A 25,165-nucleotide genomic window follows, 5' to 3' on the forward strand; every position below is an offset into this window, starting at 1 on the left:
TACAGTACGAGGAATTTATCATGACAGGTGCAGCAGCAGTCTTGGGGAAGAAACTGTGCTTGATTCTTTGCTGCTGGTCCAGCTGGAACTGAAACTCCAGCTGTTGTTTGGCAAGAACACCACCCTAGTAACATGCACAGACACCAGTATTTTAAAATAAATATATTTTATTACTTTGCCAGGACAGTTCATGGTAAAGTTAAACAGTATATGAACATAAAAAGCATATGTTAATATACAAACAGACAATATTTCAAATGGAGAGCAGAAACCGGTCGGAGCTCACGCCTCAAAATGGTTCCCACAGTGGGCGGCAGCAGGAGCTGATTTATTTAATGTACAGCAGTTCCTGCTCCCTCACGCCCAGTAAGATGTGAGCATCACGTTTTAATTAACACGACTATACAACACTGCATATGATCGGTAGCGAGATTCTCTGATACTGATGCAAAACGGCGTCTATAGACCCTTTTTTTTATGTTTACCAGGAACACCTTCAGGACTGACAAACACAGCTACTCATGACTGACAATGACGCTGACAGTCATGATTGCTGGCTCCTGACTCGTGTGTTTTGTGCAGGGGTTGACCGATATGTGGGTCTAAAGCTGTGTAGCTAGTTAGCTAAGTGGACAGGTTACCCAAAAATAGCATCAACTCTTCATAACCATAACCAAGAGGCCCCAAAGCTAAAACTTTGTGTTTAGGTTGAACATACACTTTTCAGTTTCCTGTTGCCTGTTAGCTGGTTGCTAACTGTTTGTGTGCTTTTTGATGCAAGGCAAAGTAATGTTGGGGAAACTGGAGCTGTTTTCGCTACTAGACATGCAGCTGATGATCAGGTTGAGACTATGGTGTTAAACTGGGTGAGCTGCAGTCAGCTGATCTAACGGAAACTGTTGTCTTTTTAATGCTAACTTTATTTGCCGGCAAGTGCTAAAAGGCACTTTGGGACAAAACAGTACTGGGTGCTCTTTGAGAGTTTGGGTACTTGGGAACTTCTTAAAGAAAACATACCCTGTAGCACGTTTTATCTGGCTGCAGTCACACTAAGAACAGTGAAGGGAGGAAACCACCAGTTGCTAGCTGGTAATCGGGTCAACAACATGTGCTAAGTAAATTTCAGACCCGTCTGTAACTTTGCTCTTTTTATAGAAAGCAGTAGGAAGTGTTGCTTACATGAGTAGTGTCTACAAATGTCTAAAAGTCTAAAAACACTTGAGTTGTTTTGACCAGTTAGTGTAAACCTACACTTTCTGGACCAGATACGACACGTGGGGAAGCTCCTAGCTAGGACTTTACCTCATAGTTAGCAAGGTAGGACTTAATACCTTAGCTAGTAAGGTAGAACATCTTACCTAGCAAGCTAGACTTAATGCCACAACTACAAAGCTAGGACTTAATGTCGTAGCTAAATACGAAGGGTTTCTAGGGGGATAAAATCACTGGAAATGTTAAGTACATGAACTGTCTATGGAAATACAATAAATTAAAAAATGTTATTGCCAGGACATCATGTCATGTGTATTTGTACAACGTGAGAATTTTTAAATGAAAGCCCTGAAACACAGAGTTTAGTGAGAATTCCTTGTTGAATTATGAGCATGGAGCATTTCTTTGTCAACTGTTTTTCCTTGAACTGACTATTGGCACATAAAGTTTCCCGCAGATGATGGAATTAACTTCTGTTCTTGTCAAACCCCATATCGGTCACACCCTTGCAGATCAGTTCACCGAGTAGCTGTCAGTTGACTGAGTTTGATTGTTTGACGACGACAGCTGCTCGGCTTCCTGACGGAGGAGGGAGGAGGCAGCTCTGCGACTAGACATGGAACGAACAGAACTCAACAATGATATCTGCTGTTGAGGTGACTTGGTTGTTCATCTCTTCCATTCACAGACCTCTCCACTTATTGTCCTAAATATAAATATGAGTCTTGTATGATCGGCTCGCTGTGTTCCATCTCCTTTTTTTTCCTTTTTTCTTTTTCTGAATGACTCAATGTTTCCAAAGACAAAATAACATCTTTTCCACAGAGCTGCCAATTGGAATGCAAAGCACACACCATTTATAACATCTCCGCAGAGAGCTAGATAGTAGAGTATTACAGTTATGTCGGTACAACATTCAACAGAAACAAAGGAGAGTAATTCAGCATTATGAAGTTGTTTCCTAAAGAAACCGATGACCCTTCTACGTCCAGGAGCCCCGGGGCTGACCTGGTGCTTCAGGGGTGGATGTGAACATTCTTCGGCTGTGAAGTGTTTCCAGCTTAAAGAAAAAAAAAAGAGAGAAAAACCACCAAGATGTCTCCCTTCATCTCTCACCAGGAGAGCAAGACAGAGAGAGAATCAAGGGGGAGCTTTCCCTACGTTACATTGAAATAGATGTGATTACTTCTTAACACTGCATATCATTCTTTTGTGAGACTCCATGACATTATTCACATTCAAACACACTAAAAACAGAAGAAAGAGAAATCGAAACAGCTCCTGCTTCCCTTATGATATGTATTTCTGAGCCGGCATGAGATGCAGATGGGTTTTTGTTATGTGCCCTTCGAGACCCAGAACCCGTCACTACCGTAGCGTGTTGTTGATGTTTGGGATCAAACAGAAGAGCCAGAGTGACTCAGCCGAGTTGTTCGGGAAAATATACAGCAGAATTATAATCAGTAGATTTAGGTGTTGGAAAGTTTGAATCAGTTAATTTCCACTGCAGTTAATATGTAAAATATATATTCGATTCTAGTTGCATGCAGACATGACTGTAATAAATAATAATAAATCTTTATTTGTATAGCACTTTTAAAAAACAAGTGCTGAACAGCACACAGCAATACTGTAGTATTCTCTCACTTTAAAGAACAAGTATGAACATGTATAACAAATGACTGCTTTTAGCTAATGCATGAAATTATGCTAATTCTGTCCACTGATGACGACTATGTCAAACCTGAGTGGAACATTTTAGTTAGGTACAAAATCATTTTTGACTATAAAGAGATTAAAAGACAACGTGTCACCACCAGTACACCAAACCACTAACGTCTTAACTCAAAAAATTGGTCTTAAAACTGTTAATTTAGGCTGTGAATTAGCCAAATTCAAAACTCTACAAACAGGTAATTGTAACATATCTGCATAAATCTGCTCCAACCCTGAGACATCTGCTCCTTCGTCACCTTTTGGAATAAAAAGGTAGAAATGTCACTAAAAACTGGTTTTCTGGATCAGTTTTCTGTTCCTCTTTCTTTGTGCTTAATTAGTTGAACTTTAGCCTCCTCCTGTGGTTCCTGCTTTTAATCCATAGCTGCAGTTACAATCTGAAAATGTTCCTTTTAAGTGCTACATTTAGTGTAGGCTATCCCCCTTTTAAGAAACAGCCACATGTCAGAGTGAAGAGTCCAGACTCCAGCAGGACGGTAGAGAAGGTTTCTGGGTCCTAGGAGAGGACATAACAGAGTTTGTTTTTCTTATTGTTCAGAACCATATGTGACCTTGGTTGTGGAGAAAAGCAGCTCTCTGGGATCATGTTTTAGTTTCAGCGAGACCAACTCATCCCTTTGACACACACTGGCCGCTGGCCACCTCCCTGCCAGTGAAAGCTCTGCTGGATCGACTGTCCAAAGACGATCTTCCCTCAGCTGCTCTTCCAGGAGGGCTGAGAGGTCATCTGCAATCTCCTTTTGCATCATTTAAGTATAGCTTACAAGGTCAAGTCTGAAGAGCAAGGCGAACATTAGGGGTGGATTCTCAGATCGTACCCCGCAGTGTGCTGTGCCTTCTGCATTAGTGTACAATCATCCTGACCCACGGCTCGGTCTTCAGTGTGTTTTAAGGATTGCATTGCCCCCATGTTTCACTACTTTAAACAAGACACTTCTGAAAAGAGAGAGAAAAGCGGGATGTGGAGCTCTGTTTTTAAGGCCGTAACAGAGCTCATGTGCGGTAGTATTATGCTGTTAGTGGTAGATACACACTCATTAGGCTGACGTTCAGGCGTCTATTTAGGAAAGCTCATCTAGCGAAGGCAGATAACCGAGAGGCAAAAATTTCTAGTGCAAAAGGCAACAAAAGGGCTGGATGTTTGTAATCATCATACGACTGCTAAGATTGGACAGTGGTGAGATTTGAAATAAGGAATAACTTGTAATAAAGACACATGTAGTTGGACTATTTGATAAGTTGTAAACAACATGAACATTTTGATTTATTTGGAGGAATTGTGATTAGCATAGCTAAGCATACCTAATAGGCTGTTTTTTATTTATTATTAGTATTTAGGATGATAAAAATGTTAGAAATTGCCTCAAAAGTAGTTGTCTAAAATTTGTAGGTAATCTGATTTCCAGTCCTTTTTCAGATAGATAGGCAGGTGTAGTTTCATGGTATTCAGCAGGCTTAGCCAATTACAGCACGGATGTAAAATACTAGTTTCCTTAATGTTTCTTCAATGCAATGGTGGGATGGTCCAATATTTAAAATTGCTCCAACCATCCATCATGAGCTGAGACCTGATCAATCAGGGGATCTGACTGATTACATCTATATGCTGCAAAAGCTGAGCTATACCTACTTAAATTTCTATTGTGAGCTACACTAGCATAGGACAATACTCAGAATTTAATGTGTCAGTACTAAATGTAACCTCATTTAAAGTGTATAACAAGCCACAAGCTTGATGCTGGGAATGTTAACACCTTACCAACTAATCATGATAACCCAAAATAGAATTAGCAAGAATTAGCAAATTCAGCATGCTACAAAACACTGGTGGCTAATTCATGCTAATGTTAGCAGCTAAAACTAGATGGAGATGCATGATGCTCATTTCGCTGAGTCAGTATTGATACTAATGCTGCAAAAAGCTTTAAATTTACCATCTTTGCTTCCTTCAGGAGGTTTTTAACTGTCCAAAAGTGCTGTCGCTGGGTTCTACAGTCAAAGACTGGCCAGCCATTCTGGAAACACGTGATTTGGATCCATGAGGTCAGATTTAATTTTGGAAAGTTTCCACTAAACAGGACTGTGTTGGTAGAAAAGCTCAAGCTAAAGCACAGCGTTAAGGAAAACGGATGCTATGTCACTTAGCAGAAAAATCTCTGCTGTCTACGAGAACCCTAATTCCCTTGATTTGTTTTGATCGTTCAGGTAACTGATTTAATGACGAAGGAAATGAGTTGATTTCATGGAAGGTCTTATAAATCTAATCTGTGCTGCTTATGTCTAGACTGGAAAGTGAACAGACGCTGCCAGTCTGATGAGTGTGTATCGAAGGCTTCTGCTGTTGCGCTTCCCTCCGTGAGGAAACAGCTGAACAGACTCGGCTGTAAATATGGAGAGAAGCTTTGCATTCTGGCGGTGCGGATGGACACTTATTCATGTCATCTCATGAACTAATAAGTGTTCTTAAAGACAAAAACAGCTTTAAATATAGGAAAAAATATAAAACATTTGATTTCTGTAATGTCTATGTGCAATAACATTCAAAATTATTTTGAAGGACTAAGACTTAGTCCTGCTTTCAACCTTGATGTATCGCTTCAAAGATAATATTTAAGACAATGAAAGAAGCACCACAAAATTCATCATAGAAACAGAGAGCTAACCATACAATGGTATGTACAATGCATGTATGCCAACAATACAGGAGATGAGGAGAGATGTCAGAGAAGCAGAGGATAGCGAGAAAAACCACTTATCAAACTCCCGTCATGCAGATAAGAATTTACACAGGAGACCTGAGGAGTATCACGTCTGGTGGTTTGCGAGGGCCACAACGTTGCTGTCCCAGTGCCGGCCCCAGAGAACCCACGTCAAATAAGAGCTCAATCAGAATTATACACAAAGCACTCATCCTTTGAGGCCTCCGAGTCTTTTCAGGAGAAAATTTAGAGTAAATTAGAGAGAAAAATAGGAGGATTTTAAGTTAACGTAATACCAAGCAAAGGAGTCGGGGTGGAGGGGGTTATAGGGGGTCAGTGTCTTTTTCCGGCTGTTCTTTTTTTGTGCAAACAAATGTCAAAGAGTTTCAGAGGCACCTGTAGGCGCCTCCTAGGGATCGTCGCTGGGCGGCGTGGCCGCGGCCCCCTCCGTGTCGAGGGGCTCCGGTGACTCTAGCGTGGCGGCGTCCTCCTTGGGGCTGCCCTTGCTGCTGGGACTCGCCCCGGCCTCAGCTGAAGTGCTGCTGCTGCTCTGGCCGTCTTGGCCCTCTGAGTTTTCCAGCATCTCCTGGATGAGTGGTGGCATCGAACCTGGAATCTCCATCTTCAGAGAGATGACCCGCTCAGCTCCTGCAAGACACAGATGAGGTCAAGAACAGTTTAAGTTTGAGTGTTATTTCTACAGTATTTAACAGCTTTGCAACTTGCTACTTTTCACTTATTAACATTATTACTATGTAGAGAAAATTCATTGGTCACGATTTAAAAACATCATAAAAAGCTCATTTACGCTGTGCACGTGCTGCATCTGGTGTTAATGAGTTATGTGGGAGACCGCAGCTATATTGATGGATTCCCAGCAGGTATCTGGCTTCAGGCCGTTACATCCTCCCAGAGAACGGAGAACTTTGTTTTTGTTCTTGAGGCAGAAAGAATAAAATGTTGTGATTTTGTTGTCTTCATGGTTTAGGAGTTCTTGCGCCTTGTTCTCGTCACACCAGCCGAGTTTCTTCTTGTGTGGTGTCTGAGGACAATCGTGTGATTGAAATTTGAAGTGGGCGTTGACGTGGAAAAGTGGAAAGTTGTGATTTTAAGGAACAGCTGGTCAAAGTGGTGAGAAAAGGAAAATTTCTACAACACGTGGCATATAAAGACACAGACAACGCCCGTACAAAACCCCACCCTGCCACAGGCAATGAAACAACCAAGCTGACCCCCCCAGCCCTGCACTAATCCCCACCCCCCTGTAAATGAAGCTTCTTTGAGTGTATGAAATAACCGAGACAAAACGAACTCTGTTCTTGTTCTTGCCACCTCAAGAAATGAAATGGTTTTCCAACAGCTTGTCAAATTCTGCACGAGCCCTTTAATGACCCATTGATTTTAGTTTGGTGTGTTGCAGCAGAGAAACATCTAAAACCCGCTGAACAGTGACTCGAGAGGTCCAGAGTTTCCCGGGACACACGTTTGAATGGACTGAAATGTGGGGAAATCAGTCAATACCTCAAACCTGTTTCACCACAACTGACTGAACTGATTCTTTTTCTTTCTAATGTACTTGTTGTTGCTCCCTGCTGTAAAGCTTTTGATGTTTTGTGTAAAGCACTTTGAACTGTCCTGTACATGAAATGTGTTATACAAATAAATTTGCCTTTCCTTGCCTTAATGGATCCTTAGCACGGTTGTGCAGAACTTAACAAGCTGTTGGGTAGATCCATTAATTTTTAAAGAGCTGTGCTGGAGCAGGGAAACGTCTAAAACTATCTAAGGTGTCCGGACATAGAGGTCCGGCTTGTGACGGGATGGGAAAGTCCCAGAATATCCTACTTTTTTGGAATCCTTCTCTTAGGGTATTTCCTGGTTCTTTTGAAGAACCAGGAAATAGACGCCTAGTTTTATGATTACCAGACCTGGATGGCTGAGATGCTACAGCAACAACGGGTGACTGCAGTCCAACATCACGCACGGATCTCACTCCTACCTTTAGCGCTGATGCTGCGCAGGTCTGTGATCTTCATCAGGGTTTTGGGGAACATGTGTGGTTTGCTGGGCCGGCGCTTCCTCACATAGATCTTCAAAGCTTCCAGGAGCGGTTCCTGGAGCTGGTCCACTTTGGAGGGCTCTTCCAAGTCCTGACGGTCTGATATGCACACACACAGACACATGAAAATCCAGTCAGACCAGATCCAGGTCTTAGCTTTATCTGATGTAGACAAGCTGGAGTCTGATGCGTAAATCGCAGCGTGAAGCCGGCTTTGATGAAGAAACTAGAATTTATGTTTTTATGTCAGCTCATTTGCTGGAGAACCGGTTGCAGAAAGATGGCTACAGTTTGATAAGTTGAGAACAAAACTAGTTTGGATCCTCTTTTGATTAGTTCAGCTCTAAAATCTGAAGATTCAAACAGTTATGCATTTATTCAAGATACTTTTCGGCACGAGTAGATATTCAGAGGTAATGCTGGGGTCAAATATAACAGAAACATGTTTTTTTTTTCTTGACTTTAATCATTTTAGTCGAATATTTTATGTATGTGTTCATGGACTTATTTGCTATTTGCACATGTTGTTCAGCCACTGAAGCCTCAGAGGAATAATCTTGATTTTATTTGTAGCAGAGAACATTTGATTAGAAATGACTCCAACCAGGAGCCAATATCAACTATGATGTCACATAGTATTTACTAACAGTAATAAATATTACATTTTATTTAGCTATTTAATCCTGTTTAATTACATCCAGTTTTCTAGAGAAGATGCTAAAGCTGAAACAGAGAAAAGATGAAAAGTCCAAGATGACAATGTCAGGATTGGTTGGGTTCAGGACCACCACAGAGTCCAGACTCCTTCAGGTCTTCAGGATGTTTCCATCATCAATGCAACAAAGCAAACTCTGGATAAAAATTCATGTTTAGACATGAACTTATCAAAATGATGCCGAGTACAAAATACAAAAAGTCATCATTTATTCTTTGAATTTTATATATTTATTTCTTTAATTAATCTTTATTTATGCAGGTGATCTGATCAAATGTCTCATTTATAAGATAAATTTAAATCCAATCCAGATTTAAATATTTAAAATATATTTAGCTTTTAATTAGAGTTTATTTATTTATTTATATAAAATGGATTAAAAAACAAATAATTTCTTTAATCAATTAAAAATATAATAAAATAAAAAATAAAATAAGAAAAACATCATTTGGATTTTTTTTTCTTAGACCCAGAGCGATGGAGGTAGATCTCTACTCAGTGGTGTGCAATGACCCGTGCTATAATGTGTGTGTTATGGCACACACACTCCATGAGGTGGCAGTGTGTGCTCTGAAATCAGAGGCTGGTGGAGCGGCACTCAGAGTGCAATCAGAAGTGTGTTGTACTTTTCATGGATTATGCAAGAGCCTGTAATGTCTGCCGGGGCTCTGCGGGTTGGCTTTATGAATATAAATGGTTGAATGAAAAGCGAGGAGCGACGGCGTCTGAGCACCTACCAAAACGACAGGTAGAAGAAAGAGGAGAGCCGTAATGAGAAGTGAAGCTGTGAAACTTTTCAGTGTGAAGCAGTCGGCCATGTCTCTGGGAATCTTGGAAAACAAGCAGCAGAGACTCATTTCTATCTGGGAATGCTGCTCCCACATTCCGGGCGAGGCTGGAGCGACATACCTGTGCATCATTCCTTTCCCGCCATTTGCCAGAGCCTGACAGCAACCTGTGGTTGACCTGGTTTCAGACTCCCGTGGAGGCTGGTTTACTTTCATCCCAAACTGGGCTGCAGCTCCACTCAATATTTAACTGGAGGAATCGATATGGACTGACTGCTGAAGGCAGAGCAGCCGGGCGTAGTTTGATTGTGTAGTGGATCAGATGATTTATTCTACCTGACGTGCTCCACATCTGTCTTTACGTCAGGTGCTAAATTTAAACAGACCAGCCTCGACATGAAACTGTTAAGACTTTCCTCTTCATCCTAAACATGTCAGCAGACATTTGTAGATAACGCATGAGGACAGATGTTAGCCCTGCAACATCTGTTCAGGAGGAGTCTGAGGTGTTCGCGGGGCCAAACAAGCCAAAGCGCACCTCACAATCCACAGGGCATAAAGGATCTCACTGCTCCTCTGCAGGTATGAGGAGGATCTATTCGGTATTAGAGTTATGGCTGATTCCTGTGTGATGTAATCAGCTGAAAACTGTCTCTGATTTGATGTCTCACTCTTAGAAAGATTCCTGAGCTGAAGCTCAGGTTCATCCTGACAGATGATTAAAATACTGCAACAGAAAACACATGCAGACGCCAGCAGGTTCTCGGATGGAGCTTAATACATAATGTGTTTAATGCTCATTGTTTAACATTTTCTTAAGTAATTATTCTGCATACAAGCAGGCTAACATTAGCTGCTACATACAGCTGGAAATACAAGATAAAACAAAACAAACTACCAAAACAAAACAAACTAATTACTTACATCATGCGTAATACTGGACTCTTGATTATATGTTAAAAAATAAAATTTAAAAAGTTGCAATTACTTTTTAAAAAATACATTAGTTTAGTTTAAGAAACATCGTCAGTATAAAGCCCCATTTATGCTGGACGCAGACGATGGACACGCAGTTTCGTCTGTCTTCTGTTTCAGTTACGCTTGTAATTTGGTCATTTTTTAGGGAGCTAAGCTATCTGTCGCTTCACACAGAAGACTGAGCAGAAGAAAAGCTGACATGGAAACTTTGAAATACTGTATGCGAGTGTTTAGGGTGTGTGAAACAACTTCATAGCGACCGCTGCTAAACGGCGTCTGAAGGCCTGAACTCTGAACTCAGCACTGCCCTCTAGTGGGGGAACTGACTTAACCATGGCAACGCAAAACGTGCATGGACGTATGAGGCGACGCGTGACGACGTTTGAATCGGACGTTTTATATACTATTTATACGTTACGTAACGGCGCATAAAAGAGCCTTAAATGTGAGTATAGAGAAAACTCAGAAGTTTGGTTTGTAGGCTGCAAATGGAAACTTTACACTTTCTAAATTATGTTAAAAAAAAACAAAGCGAAAAATTCTTAAATCTCCAATAAAAATGGAAATAAATTATGAATTTCAGCCAAAGATAAAACCAAGTTACTTTTACTGTGAGCCATTGCTAAATACCCGTCATCCTGTTTTACAAAAGAAAACCGTTAGAATATTAACTAATAAACACCACAGCAAATCCATCATTAGTTCAATTACACATACGTTTAGTGAATTAGTAGATTATTCGTACTGAACCAGCCTCAATGACCTCCTGATACCCAGAAGCTGTTCAGAATGAAAACAAATCTGATCTAAGAGGTAATTTCATTTCCACAAACCAGTAGGAACCATCATTAAACGTCACATGTTTCTGTTACTGGTGTAAAACTCTGGAATATTTATTCTGAATAAAGTAAATTGGTGATTCTCTGATAGTGTTTAAAAAGATGAATAGTAATTAAAAACTGCTTTGTGATGATGCATGAGACATTTTTTATTTGTAAGATATAATTTAAATTTTGCTGATTTCCTGCTGTTGTTAAAAGGGTTAGGTTTACAAAAAGGCTTCAGCCTTTTTGGTTCATTTAGTTCATCTTGTTTGTTATTTTATCTGTTATGTTTACTTGCCTCCATTCGAGGAAACAACCAATAATAATAATAATAATAATAATAATAATAAAATGCTGTTAAAAATGGGGACGACTATCTGGAGTCCATCATTCTACAGAGAGAAAGATTTTTCACATCCACACGTCAAAGACATCTTTTCAAATTCCCTGGAAGGTCTGAAGAACTCTGACTGGTGGACCATACTTGCAGCGTTCCTTATGTTTAAGCTGATTTACGGCTGTAACCATGTTTTTTTTTACCTCTACAAACTTGAGCTATGAGAAGTGGATGGACAGTGAGATTCAGGCTGATTTGAGAGTATTTACCGAGGACGACATTCAGCACGACTTCCAGTCAGTAACTGGAAACCACAGCGTGTAGGAAGCATAGCTGAGAAGCTAGCAGAGCTAATGGAAGGAAACTGAAACAAGATTAAAGAAAATGAAGGACCTCAACAGCCGAAGTGGGTCCACCTGCTGTACTAACAAGTGGAAACAACCATCAGAGTAAACTTTGCAGTCCAGTGGAAATGCAAACCACGCAAAATTCTTTTACGCTGGTAAATAAATTAAATTCCTACGAGACTCTGGCTAATTGTGTGGGTTTCAGACTAGAAGCAAATGCCTGCCCTAAAGACCCTCTCCTCATCACAGAAACTGGAAAGCTAGCTGCTAGATAGCTTTTGGTTCCACAAAATCTCCATCTCCAGAACACTACTCGGTGCATTATTCTGCACCAGCACCGCATCCAGACCCAGCCGCTGGTCACTGCAGACCTACCATTCACACATCCGCATCGATTTGATAAAAAGACCAAACACAGCATGTCAGCTCACAGCAGCTGTCAGCAGGGTGGTGGAGGGATGATGATCTGGACACATTGCAGCCACTGAGCGGACCATGAAGTCCTCTGGACATGAGTCCGTCTGTCTGACTGCTAAAACTTGGCTGAAACTGTCTCAGCGGATGATCCCAACCACCGCAGCACACCTACAGCAGAATGACTGACCTGTCCAAAGTCCTCAACTAGACCAAAAAGTGGTGGGACCTTAATGAAGCTGTGCAAGAACAAATGAAGCAACGTTGGCCAAAATTCCTCCAAAATAATGAGAAAAAGTGACACCGTTGTAGAGAAAAAGCCGGTTCAGCTACAGGTGGTACAGGGTGTACTTAATTACCACATCAGTTTCTGGTAAATTAATAATGACTCGTAACATTTCATGTGTTCTTTGTCTGAGGTTGCATTTATATATTCTTTTATTTTGTCCTCTTTCTAAACCTTTAAAGAGTGTGTACTTTCTGTTTCACATGACCATAAGCAGCAAGTGATGAGGGGTCATCTCTCCTTTAGCTTCCTATTTTCTTCCTTCCTAGTCGTTAGGTACTCCCACCGCCTGCCCTCACTCTGCCCCACTTCGCCCACCTCCGGAGATGAGACAGATGGCGCTGAGGAGGCCCGTCTCCGTGTCGTCCATCTCGATGGGCAGCAGCTGGTTGGCAAAAGTGAAGACCAAGTCGGTGAGCGGGCCGAAGCCAGCGTTGTGCATCTGCGTCCGGTTGAGGGTCAGCCCATCTGAAAAGGTCATCGTGTCCTGGTCGGGAGTGTACCTCGTACAGATGCGCAGGATCTGAGGGAGGGAAGGAAAGCAGAGACAATCACTCAGCAGGGATTTACTGTACAGGAAATAAAACTCTCACAGTGTCCTAAACTGACTTTTTGCACAGGCTGAGGGTCATTAATGATTTATTAAACAGAATAAGGATCCATTTGTCTGATGAGATGTCACTGTGTCACATTTGGGGGTTTTACTCATAAAATTAGGCTGTGACTTGAGGCTGAGGCAGTATGAATAATGTCTGTCTCATCTCATAGTTTGAGCTGACTCTGATGAAGCTTGTATTAGAAGATTACAGAACCCATAACAAATGCTTTATTGATCAATAACAACTTCAAGGCTGCTCCTGTTCCTCATTTAAATAAATCTGTCTTTATCAGGCGAGTGTGTGACCCACACAAGGCAAACGTCTGAAACACACAGAGCATTACGTTTCCAAGACCAGGACCACAACATACATTGGGGATACTCTCATCTCTACATGCAGAAGGTCTCATTTTTTTCAGCACCTGGTAGTAATGTGTTGCTACCACCACAAGCTGGCGTCAGTTTACCAAACTGTTCACCAAACAAAAAACAACAGAAGAAGAACGTTTCACTGTTTTTATGATTTGTTACAGAACGTGCGTCACTGTGAGATTTGATGCTAGTGGGGAACAAATATAAGAAACATGCAGCAACAAAGACGACAACCACCAAAAAGTTCTGTGTTCAACCTCTGCAGGTAGAGCCTGCAGCTCATCAGTCTACCACCTCTATGGTTGATCATCTCAGGGATGATCCACACATGATCCACAGACGATTTTAATAAAGAACATGTGGAATTGTTTCCATTTTCTTTGTTCGATTAACCAAAAGGATGAGAAAAATGCAGATATCTGATAAAGTCAGACTGTACTAGCAGCTAGATGGTCTCTGGACTGAACAGCATACAGTTCCACGGTGTCCCAGAACCAGGACAGAGCACCAGGGCGGGCAGCTGGCCGCTGTGGGCGGGCCCCATTTCTAACATGAATTTTGACTTTTTAAGAGGACAAATTCCAGTTTAATATTGACCCATGTGTAAGCAGATTAGGTATAGACTACAATATAAAAAAAAATAGAACACTGAATTTATCAATAACAAAGACAATCTATTCATTTCAACCAATAATCAGATTTTAGAATTAAATTGAGACAGACTGTCTCAGGTAGAGATCAATTATTCCAACAAACCTAAACAGAGATATTACGAGAGATCCGCTCTGACCCACATGGATCAGATTTTACACAAAACAGAAACGCTCAGCACAGCCAGATGTTTTCATCAGACTCAGGCCGCTCAACAAACGTCCACATCCCAACCAGAGGAACCGCGGTGGAACACTCAATAAGCTGCTAAGTTTACTTTAGTTCGTCCTAGAGAAAGGCAACTAGAGCTCAACCAAACTGGTCCTGGTTTATTTAGTGCAACTTCAACTCAGTAAAACATCAGGAAACATCTGCAGCAGACAGAAACCAGACATACTGAACATGTAATTACGACTTTCTACACTTAGCAAGGACGAGTCAGACTGAGTTTAATCCAGCTGCAGACGATGCTCCAGAGGAAGAGGAGGAGACGGGACACATGCACCTGTGGTTGCTATGGTTACTATCTTGCTGGAACCATCAAACTGCTGCAAGTGGTTGATTCCTGCTATGTGTCACCTCACACATGCTCCTCTCTTCACCTTCTCGTTGGACCTTTCTGGTGTCCGTTGTCCAGAGGTTTCAGTCTGCTACTGCTGCACTGAAGCTGGTTCATGACTTCACGCCACATATCGTGATAACTTAAAGAACCTAATACTGAAAAAACTGTTTTAAATGAATGTCAGAACTGGACCGAGGTCCTACAGAGGGGGGTTGCAGTGGTAATGTTTCCGGTTGAGAGAGGACTGAAAACTTTATGGCTATTTTAGAAGTTATTAGTAAGTTTGATCTATTCTTGAAAAGTGCACACAGAAAACCACGGCAATGCTGGCAAGGCCACGCCCTCTTACCTCTCCTCATCCATGTGTTTAGAGTTTATTGGAATGATGGGGGAGCAGGTCCTCGCGGAGATAATCAGTCCGATAAAAATGGCAAAGTACTTTTTGATCAATGTTGATTCAACTCCAGATATTACACCCGCAGACCAGCTCTCATTTATAATGAGTCGTATTTTAATTCTACAGAGCACCCAAACTCTGGAGTGAGCTGCCTTTCTCTTCAAGCTGCTGGTATCTGTTGATTTCTTTACTAGCAGTAGTTTATTTTGTTAAATTCAAGCAGGATTGTAGTTTTTATAACTATAACTATTTATGTTTTTGGATGTGGATTAGCAGATTTTCACACTTTAACCCTCCCTATCAACGGCTAATTCAGCGTCTTTCTTGCATCCTATCTCTTCTCTGAGATCTCTCGAGCCAGTAAAAGTCAGGCCTATGTTAACTCTCTTGGTCCAATGAAGTCCTGAGCAACGTCACACACTAGTTGCTGGTGTGTGACATTGCTGGTGTGTGACGTTGCCGTAAAGTGACGCTCCCAGATGGAAAAAGTCATAAAGTGTGGTTTCTAAGCCTCAGGACGTTACAGCGCAATGGCGACTCCAGGAATATACATAATGAATATTACAGTGGCATCAACACGTGCCAGAAACATGTTAAGGTTGGAAAGTTATGTTGTTTTGCTTTAATGACTTTTTATGTATTTCATGCCTTTTTGTATTTGACTCTTTTCGCTGTAAATCCTTTTGTGAAAGGTGGTGTAAAAATAAACTTACAACATCCAGGATGTGTAACAGTCATTTTTTGTTCAAAGAACAGACTGTTTTTCATGTAAATGTTTGATTCAGCTCAGGACGAAAATTAGATTTATATTTTTGTGATTTGATATGAATGTTAAATCAGATGTTATATTGTCTCACACTGATCGCTGGACTGAATCAAACCAAAACTGAGTCATGGCAGAATTTGAATTCCTGACACTTTCCAACAAGTTTCCCATGAACAGCAGCAGAAACAACAACTGCGACCTTCCACACACTCATAGAGAATAACCTCTGGGTCACCCTGCTGCACTACTTGTGTGTGTTTGTGTGTGTGTGCACCTAATGAAGCCACTGATTGTAAATGTGGAGTCTACGGTAGTCTTTGAAGCTATCTGAGTGGGCTGGCTCTGACAGTGAGTGGCAGGCGTGTCTGCAACATGAAACAGAATAAAACATGCTTACTGGCGGTGACTCGTACCGGCTGGCCAGGCCTGTGCTTAGACACACACACACACACACATACATACGCATGGTGTTTGATCTCGCCTCTGATATTCCCTCACCAAGCCCTTGTGCACAATATCTGCGCCCTTCACCATGAAAATGTGCCGGTAAGTGGATGCTGATGGCTGAGCGAGAGCCAGACAGTCATCGCAGTCAGCCTTCAACTTGTCACCTCTGTGTCCCTGGGAGTTCAGTCCACTGCTTTGTCACATCTGACAAGTATGACTTGTTCAGGCTCCAAAAACCCCCTCTATCAATGTGCTGTTGCCAATGAACCTGATCCAGATAAAAAAAACACATTTGGAATAAAACATAGTGGATGTGCAGCGAGTTAGTCCTCATTTTTATTAGCCTTCATTTATGCAGATTTTCTCCAGCTACTCTGCATTTACACCTCTTATTAATATGCATCTTCATGCATAAATCATAAATAAGATTTTATTGTCTCACTGTGACAAAGCTCATTCAGTTTCTCCCTTCTGATGTTAAACAGGATTTCAGCTCCTTTAAAGACACGTGTCACTTCTTTCACACCATTTTGCCATAATAAATAAGTTGTAAATGCATAATTAATGTGTATGCAGGTTGGTTGATGTAGATACAGTACGAATAAAATAGATTCAAGCTACAGCATTTTTTAAATCAGCATTGCACAATATTTTAACCCTGACCCAAGAAATTGTGGGCAGAAAATTCTACTATTTTTAATCTGTTTTTAATCTTTGTGTTTGTAGATGAAACAAACACAAAAATTATTTCCATATATTTTTTACTGTGGGATATGTCAGAATTATTGTAGTGTAAAAGGTGTCCACCAGGGGGCAGAATAGAAGAATCAGATTGTTTTGATTTTACCAAAAAGCAGGGACAAACTGGCCATCTGTGCTACGAGCAGTTTCCCGGTGGCTGACATTTTTTTTTAGAGTTTAGAGTTTATTTATTGGTCTGACTGGTGCATTAAACTCAGTCAGTGGCCAACAAAAACTGAGCTGACCCACTCACATTTTTTTTTCCTGACCACCGGTCCATGAAACATGTTGATCTGTAGTCCATTGGTTCTGTTCTTAACTGACACCAGGGTGAACCAAACAGATCCCTCAAACCAGTTTGGTTCTGTACCAATGTCCAACCCGAGGAGTGGGGACGGAGAGGAGGCGCAGAGGAGCTGCTCCATTAAGAAAAAAAATAAAACCAAATAAGATTGACATTTCAACCACAGCAGAGCCTTCATCAGCTGCCATGGATGACGATGATGATGCAAAAGCTGCATTGCTTACACAGTGGAAAGAGACCCCAGTCTCGAGTGGCCTTGAGAACAAGAACAAATACTCACTTCTCATGGAGGATATAACGAACTTAGTGCAACACTTCTTGGCTGAGTAGTAGCAGCATTTGACCACTGCAGTAGCTTGACTTTTCATAATATACTCCAAAAATACATTGACTTTGTAAATTTAAATAAAAAAAAAAGAAGAAGAAAAAAAAAAAAAAAGAAATCTGAGCTATTAAATGGTGACTTCTTGGTCCATAGACTTCTTGCAGTCGACCTTACACCAAAGGCCCATTAATGCTTGACGCACAAGACGGATACGCAGAAGACGGACAGTGCGTGTAATTTGGTTAGTTTTCAGGGAGCTTAGCTATCCATCGATTGATGCAGAAGACGGAGCAATACCACCGGAAATCATGGGGGCAGTATTTAGCTAACACACAACTAGTGAAAGAACAAAACAGAGAAGAAGAAGAGGAACAGGAAGAAGATGAAGCAGGACTGCCAAATAAAAAGCACCAGAAGAAGAAGGAGACGCAGCTGAAGAAGAAGTTGAGAACTATAACATTCGCATTTACAGACACAACTGTAGACATGGATGGTTGTAAACAACTTTATAGCAGTGAACTAGCACTACCAACCATGGCCAAAATGCGGAAGTGAACTCTGAACTCGGCACTGCCCACTTGACTGCCCACTGACTTATTACCCATGGAAACGTAAAAGATGCATGAATGAATGAGGGCGGCGACATATGACGACGTCAGTCCGTGTATTCGTCTTCTGCGTCGAGCATAAATGAGCCTTATCAGTTTTGGAGTGATTATAGATAATCGTTCCAATCTAGATCGGCTCAGTAGTTAAAGCAACAGTACATACATTTCAGACCCTAAAACACTGAACTTTTGACTTATTTTGATGCCACACTGATATTCATTTTGTGCATTTCTGGAGCTGTTGTTGCCCTGCAGCATCATGAAGTTGAGAAACTGCACGTCATAACCTTTTCTTCTCCAGCCTGGAGCATCATGTTACAGCCCCACGGCAACAGTCAGCAGCTGGATATCAACATGCTGGCCTTGTGAATGAACAGAAACCCATGAGGGCATTATTACACAAAGAGAGGATAAGAGAGGCGTCAACATCAGTCTGACTTTCACTGGATGGAGAGAGCTCAGAGACGAGATGGGATGAAGATGGATGCTGAATTAAGCATTGTTAGGGGGGGTTAGTGAGTGAGTTGGTCTCCTTTTTTCATTTGAGGCTGCCTGGGAAGACCAAGACCTACCTGCCTAGAAATGATTTCAAGAAATTCATTCATTTGCTTGTTATATGCTGGTTAGACTATTACAACTCACTTTGTTATGGTCTAGATCAGTTGTTCCCAACGTATTTTTCCCGAGGACCCCTTCATGTAACTACCAAAAAGCTGTGGATCGGCCGCCCGGCCCGTGTTGAAACCATACTTGGTTTTGTGCTTCATTAGCTGCTTCTCACCATAAATGATGAATTCTGTCTTACTTCTTTCCTTTAAAACAACCAAAGTTAAGCTAATCAACACACAGCCTCACTTTTTTCTCTTTCAAAATAAGAACGAACTATCTGCACAATGGCGTTTCTCAGACATATCTCATTAATGAAATGATGCAAAGTACTTTTGGGCTCCCAAAAACCCAATTCCATGTAAATGAAACACCCAGCACCAATCCAGCCCAATCCAACTTTATTTATAAAGCACTGTAAAATAACAAAGTGCTGTCCACCGCCCTGAGCTTAAAAACGATTTAAATATGTTTACTGAACAGCATAAAAACAATAAACGGACTAGCAGCAGTAACACACAATAAAACAATAGTAAAGAATAAATGAATAATAAAAAAACATTTTAAAACATAGAAAAAGTCAACGACTCAAGCTGTGTTAAAAGCCAATGAAAAAGGTTTTAAGAGAGAAGCGGTCCCCTTTGGATTTCATCTTAGATTTAGGGACAACAGATGATTAAAAAACGTAAGCGAATACACCTCTAATTAAATGAACAGGACCTTCAATCACACTGGATCTGAACAGTCAAAGCCTCAGGGACGCCCAGTGTTCTTTGAGGGACCCCCTTGGTTGGGAACTACTGGTCAAGATCAGTCATCTCTTCATTGGCCACAGTTACATGACTTTTGTTCATTCAGAATTAAATAATTCGGAATTAAAGTATTCTCCTTCGCGTTTAGATGGAACTGTCATGATCTGTGGGTTCTGATTTAGGTTTTTGTAGTCCTGACATGTTCAGTCCCGCTTCCTATTTTATTTTTGTAGTTCTTTTCATTATGTATTATCTTCTGCTTTCTGTTTCCTTTCATTATTTCACCTGGTTTCATCTGTTCATTCACTTCACCTTCTGTGTCTATACCTCTTGGTTTCCTTTTCTCCTTGCCAGTCCATCGTAGTCCTAGTTTCATTGTACCGGAGGCAATAGAAATCAGAAAGCGGCCCGTCAGTAGTGATGAGGAAGCGTTTACGCTCACACACAGAGACCTTCGGGCAGCGAGGACAACCCGGCGAAGGTCAGGTCGGTCAGGTTGGACGTGTCTATGAAAAACAGCTGATAAACGAGATGCTACAGCAGTGAGATGATGCTTCTGAGGCTATATTTAAGAAAGAAGATTAAATGATCCTTTTTGAGCCAGAAGGTCCTCAAGAGAAGCCAGCATCATGTAATATTATGTTTTTTTTTTTTTTTTTTTTCACAAAATAGCCCTCTTAGCTGTACTGAGCAGGTAAAGTACTGAACTGTCACAGTCATGACAACGAAAGGAAACTGGAGTCTTTTTTCTAATAAATTAACAATAAATCATATCAATCTCACTTCACAGTCTAAACACAATCAGCCAAAACAGTAAAGCAGCAAGATACTTGATACTGTTTCTGAATACAGCAAACCGCTTCATTAATCCTTTAAAGCACTACATTACAACACACTTCTTCTGTTAACTGGACATGATGTCAGGTGTGCGTGTTGACGTGATGCTGAGAGGGACAGATGCAGACCAGAAACACATAGAGAAACTGAACAAAACGGCTTTAAGCGGGCTCTCAGATCATCCCTTTTTGCGAGGTAATGTGAAACTTATTGCATAGTAACACAAAAGAAAAAACAAATAAAACTCTGTGTCCCCTGGGGGGCTCCGTAGGATCCAGTTTCAGATTCTGGTAATTGTTTTTAAGTTTGAAATTGTTTGTGTTCATTAATCAGAGTCTTCAACCTGCTCCTAATGGAGGTCCCAGATTCCAGACTCAGATCCAGGACTGAGCTACTCTCAGGTATTAATCCTGACTCAAGAGTTACTTCTTTTCACTGACTTTTAAACACAGCTAAGCTTGACCAGTCCTTGAAGTTTGTACTTATTTAATTATGTTTTTATACCATATAATGATAAATAAAAAGCCAGATGGGGAGGCACAATGGAGGAAGATGATGGCTGAAACCAGTCAGATGTCGGAGAGGAGACAAGCCAGCAGACGGCGCATGCCAAGGAAAAGCGAAAGCTACAAGCTGAACCAGAAGGCAGAGTTTTAACCAAAGATCCAGCTTTCTGTGTTTTCTTACAAAGTTGTTGCTTCATATTTTGGCGTTTTTTCTTGTCTTTGTGTTGCTCATTCAAAGGCAGTGAAGATCGTTGTGTTCTAGGAAAATACAGACTCATAAGTTCCTACCCGGACTTGGTAAAAAAAAACATAACAAAAAAAAAGACAATCAAAATAACCAAGAAACAGAAACAGAATGAAAAAAAAAAACCTCTGGTGGATTCAGAGAACAAAGAGGGCAGGAAAATGTGGATGCGGTGCATCTCCATGTAAAAACTCAGAGGAACATGCAGCTTGATCCTCCTGAAGCAGCGCTGGGTTAAAAACCGCCAAACTTCTGTTAATGGACTCAAGAATGTTTCTGAAAACCACAGCTGGTGAACACGGTGGAAAAAAAAAGAAAACTGTATGTGAACAACTTATTGATGTTTCTGTCTCTGACACCAAACAACACCCAGATCCAAATTCTGTTACTAAACTAGTAATTAAACCCTACATACTGTTGCTCTGGTTGGCTTTACGCTGGTATATCTGTTATCTATAACCTGACAGCTGAGAACATGCTGACTGGGATTAAAAGGGTTCGGCTTCTATGTGTATTTTTACATGAAAAAGATAGCAAACAATGGCTTGGAGTATTACTGCTTTAACAAAGTGCAGATATCGTTTCATCATCCCACGCTGGTCAGAACCAAGTACTCGTCTTCCTCGCTATGAAGTCTGTGACTGAAACAGCTCCGCCTCCTCACCAACCAGTCCTCTTCACTGATCTTCATCTCTCTGAGATGTTTCATCTGAAAGGAATGCTGATGTTGCTTAGAAAATATAAAGTTTGTTCCTGCAGACGTTTAAAGATTCAGACCTGAGGTTAATTCCTTTCAGCTGATGTTTGACCGGATGTTACCTCTGCTTGTCCTACATGATCGCCCATATCCTGCCTGAAAACTTGTGTTTGCTAATTAAGTTAATAATAAGCAGCATTTGGGTTTTCACTTGAAGGCACAGTGTGTAAAAATTACTGACATCTAATGGTAAAGATGGGTATAGCAAGTTGTAAATGTACGGTGGTTGTCAATGGCCAAAATTCTTCCAGACATGTATGAGTGGATCCAGTGGCCTCAGGTGCAGCGGTGCACTACAGGTAACTACTTCAACAATGTGTACATGTGTACTGTCTTCTTCTATGGTGCTTTTAGGGCGTTGCTTATCCCAAACGAAGCTCTAGCTCCTATTAAACAAAACCGGTACAGCAGTTTTACCGCTTGGCACACAGAGTGGTTTGTCCATTCAGAGACACCGTAGTAAAAATGGTGGCTGCTGCCATGTGTGAGGACCCACAGTGAGCAGATAGAAATGCTTCATTCTAAGGGAATAAAAACACAAGTTATTTTAGTAAACTGACTAGATACCAATAGAAACAGTTTTTAATAGTGTATGAATGTTTTTGTTACACACTGCACCTTCAAAGAAACCCAGACATGTTTTTGTTTGACCAGTTCTCATCATGTTTTCACTTCTCAGAGCAAGCAGCAGACGTTACCGCTCCTGTATTTACTGTCCGTTTGTTGCATAAATGTTTATTTGTTGTGGAGATGTGCGTGTGTTGGGTAACATTTCTGGGAAAATAAGTCCCGCTTCTGTTTTGCCGTCTTACATAACGGCAGATCTGCAGCACTGCAGCTGAAAGAAACTGGATCATAAAGTGTATGTGGAGCAGCGTGGAGCTCCATGCTATCCCATTCAGCGGATAAGCACTGAACCTCAGCCTTTGATTTTCTTCAAGAGTCAAACCAACAGCTAAACTCCAAATAACTTTGTTGCACTCGGCTCCAGAATGATAATAGTGAGTTACAGGAGTTAGCAAACAAACACGGCACGGGTAACATCAGCCAAGTAACACTGGATTCGGTTCCACTCAGCAGGATGAAAAGACAACAGAGGAAGAGAAACTTTGGAAACCCGATTATCTGTTATATAAGCTGCTTTCACACATGGACTCTGGAGATTTTCTGGAAAATGTGCAGACAGCCTGATCAGGTTTTTCATGAATCATGATGGAGGAGGTGAGGTGGAGGATTTTTCTTTAACTCCAAGCAAACAGGGACATTTTGCAAAATCTCTTGTCATGGTTGTGCTCTGTGTGTCTGAGTTTGCAGGTAGGGTGGAGCAGGTTGCCATGGGGACTCGGGGCGGAGTCTGGAGCTTCAATTGACACCACCTGCAGCTCAACATCCGGCTCGTTATCCTGCTCAACTCCCTGCTATTTAGGGACAAGCAGGACCTCCAATCTTTGCCAGATTGTCTCTCATTACTGTGTGGTAATCAGGCCTGTCTTGGTGATTTACTCGTACCTGACCTTGTTTCTCTACTCCTCAGCTCCTTGTTATTCACACCTTGGAACTGACTAGCAGCTATGGACCAGGACTTCTCTTTCCACCAGCTCACCACCTAAAGTTTGTGCCTGCCTGCCGCCTAACTCTCTCGCCGCAACTGGAGATACTTGCTTGGCTTTACCCCTCCACCGTCATACCACCACTGGATCCTAGTAAGCCACTGATTCTGCTGTCATTTCCCACACCTCATCAGATCCACACTAACCCTCTGTCCTCTCATAGGAAGAGCTTGCTGGACCTGGACCAAGCTTCTCACATTAATTATAAATAAACACTTTTCATTTCCTCCCTCGACTGTGTTGGGTCCTCCTTCCATGCTACGGTCTCCGACCGTAATTTTACAGAATGTCGACAACAAAAAATGAGGTCCTTGTTTTTGTTAATATCAATAAAACACACATCTGATTGTACAGTTACAATATTAACCAGTACCTGGAAAATGGCCGACAGGCCAGCAGAACATGACGAAGCCGCAGGTTTTAGGGAAATTTTGAAATTTAAAAACTAAGTTTGAACCTTTCCAATCGGACAATATGCCAAACATTTTATTGGATGTTGGAGGAAAAACCTACGAGAAAATTTGAGTGAATCCTGCACACGTCTGCATTCACCACGTAGCCCCCAAACCAGCATTTTCACAAACTGGGGCTCCCAAAATAATTCCAGGGGTCATTTGATAATTGTTAAAAAAAAGAAATAAAGCTAACAAACATCTATAAGCGGGAATAAAATTAAGGCATTAATGTAAAGAGATTAATCTGTAAATTACTTTTTTAATGCGTGATGACCTCAGTTGTCATATGAAAAATCTGAATTTGGCATTTTAACAAGAATGCTGTGTCACAGTTTCCAAATCGTACTTTTACAGGATGTCTGCAGAATAACCCATTTAATATTTCACTCAATTAACAACCAACATACGCCAACACCAGCAAAGGTTCTCTTTGTGGCCCAAAGAAATTGACAAGCACCGTCTTAAACCAGCGCCAAGCTTCTTTGGTTGGAAACATTGCTCTCATATACTAACATTTAAAGCTAAAAACACAATTTTCTATTTAAAATATTCTAAAGGGACAAATTTTAAACATGTTGAACGTAAAAGATTGTGGCTAAAGTCATTCAACCCTTTTCTCATTAATAAAAACTTAAATTGTTTTCATTTAAAAGAATGTTAACAAAATTAAAGATGTACTTTCCTGATGTTTTCCCTCCAGACTTTTGCAGAACAACACGTGTTTATTAGGGCTGCAACTAATGACTATTCTGATGGTTGATTAGTCACCGACTATTAAAACGACTAGTCGACCAATCGGATTATGTGTCTCATGATTATTATAAATGGATGTTATTTCTCTTTAAGCTTTGAAAATTTGCATAAGGTTATTAAAAAAGTCCGACGTTCCTCCTCTTTAAATGTTCGTGCATTGCAGACGTACTTCCGTGGTACACAAGGTCCGCTTTACAAACCTCACGTGTATTTAATTTATTTTGTGAAGTTATCCCAGACTTTTAACGTTCTCCGCCGTGGTTTTCCTCCCTGGTCCGCCACCATATTTTCCCCTGGCGGACTTTATGGCACATGTGCAACTCTCAGCAGAGATAAAAAAAAGAAGACGATGTCTCACTCTGGATTTTTTCCCCCTCTCTTTGCGCATGTGCATTGTGCAACTCTCAGCAGAGATAGGATTAGAAGACGATGTCTCACTCTGTAGTTTTTTTTTTTGCCGACAATAGTCGACGGCTAA

General features: G+C 41.1%; 1 protein-coding gene across 2 annotated transcripts in view; it reads right to left on the reverse strand.

Moving 5' to 3' along the window:
• Positions 1–106: 106 nt before the first annotated feature.
• Positions 107–25,165, reverse strand: part of LOC121628281 (retinoic acid receptor beta-like) — a 275,740-nt gene continuing 250,681 nt past the window's right edge. For both annotated transcript variants that reach the window (XM_041967293.1, XM_041967294.1), the window contains 3 exons: positions 12,715–12,919; positions 7,648–7,806; positions 107–6,296 (listed from right to left, as the gene is read on the reverse strand). In XM_041967293.1, the coding sequence (XP_041823227.1) occupies positions 6,058–6,296; positions 7,648–7,806; positions 12,715–12,919 (603 nt within the window). In that variant the 3' untranslated portion in view covers positions 107–6,057. The remainder of the gene's footprint in view (positions 6,297–7,647; positions 7,807–12,714; positions 12,920–25,165) is intronic.

Source organism: Melanotaenia boesemani, chromosome 17 (genome assembly GCF_017639745.1).
Source record: "Melanotaenia boesemani isolate fMelBoe1 chromosome 17, fMelBoe1.pri, whole genome shotgun sequence".
Taxonomy (NCBI): Eukaryota; Metazoa; Chordata; class Actinopteri; order Atheriniformes; family Melanotaeniidae; genus Melanotaenia; species Melanotaenia boesemani.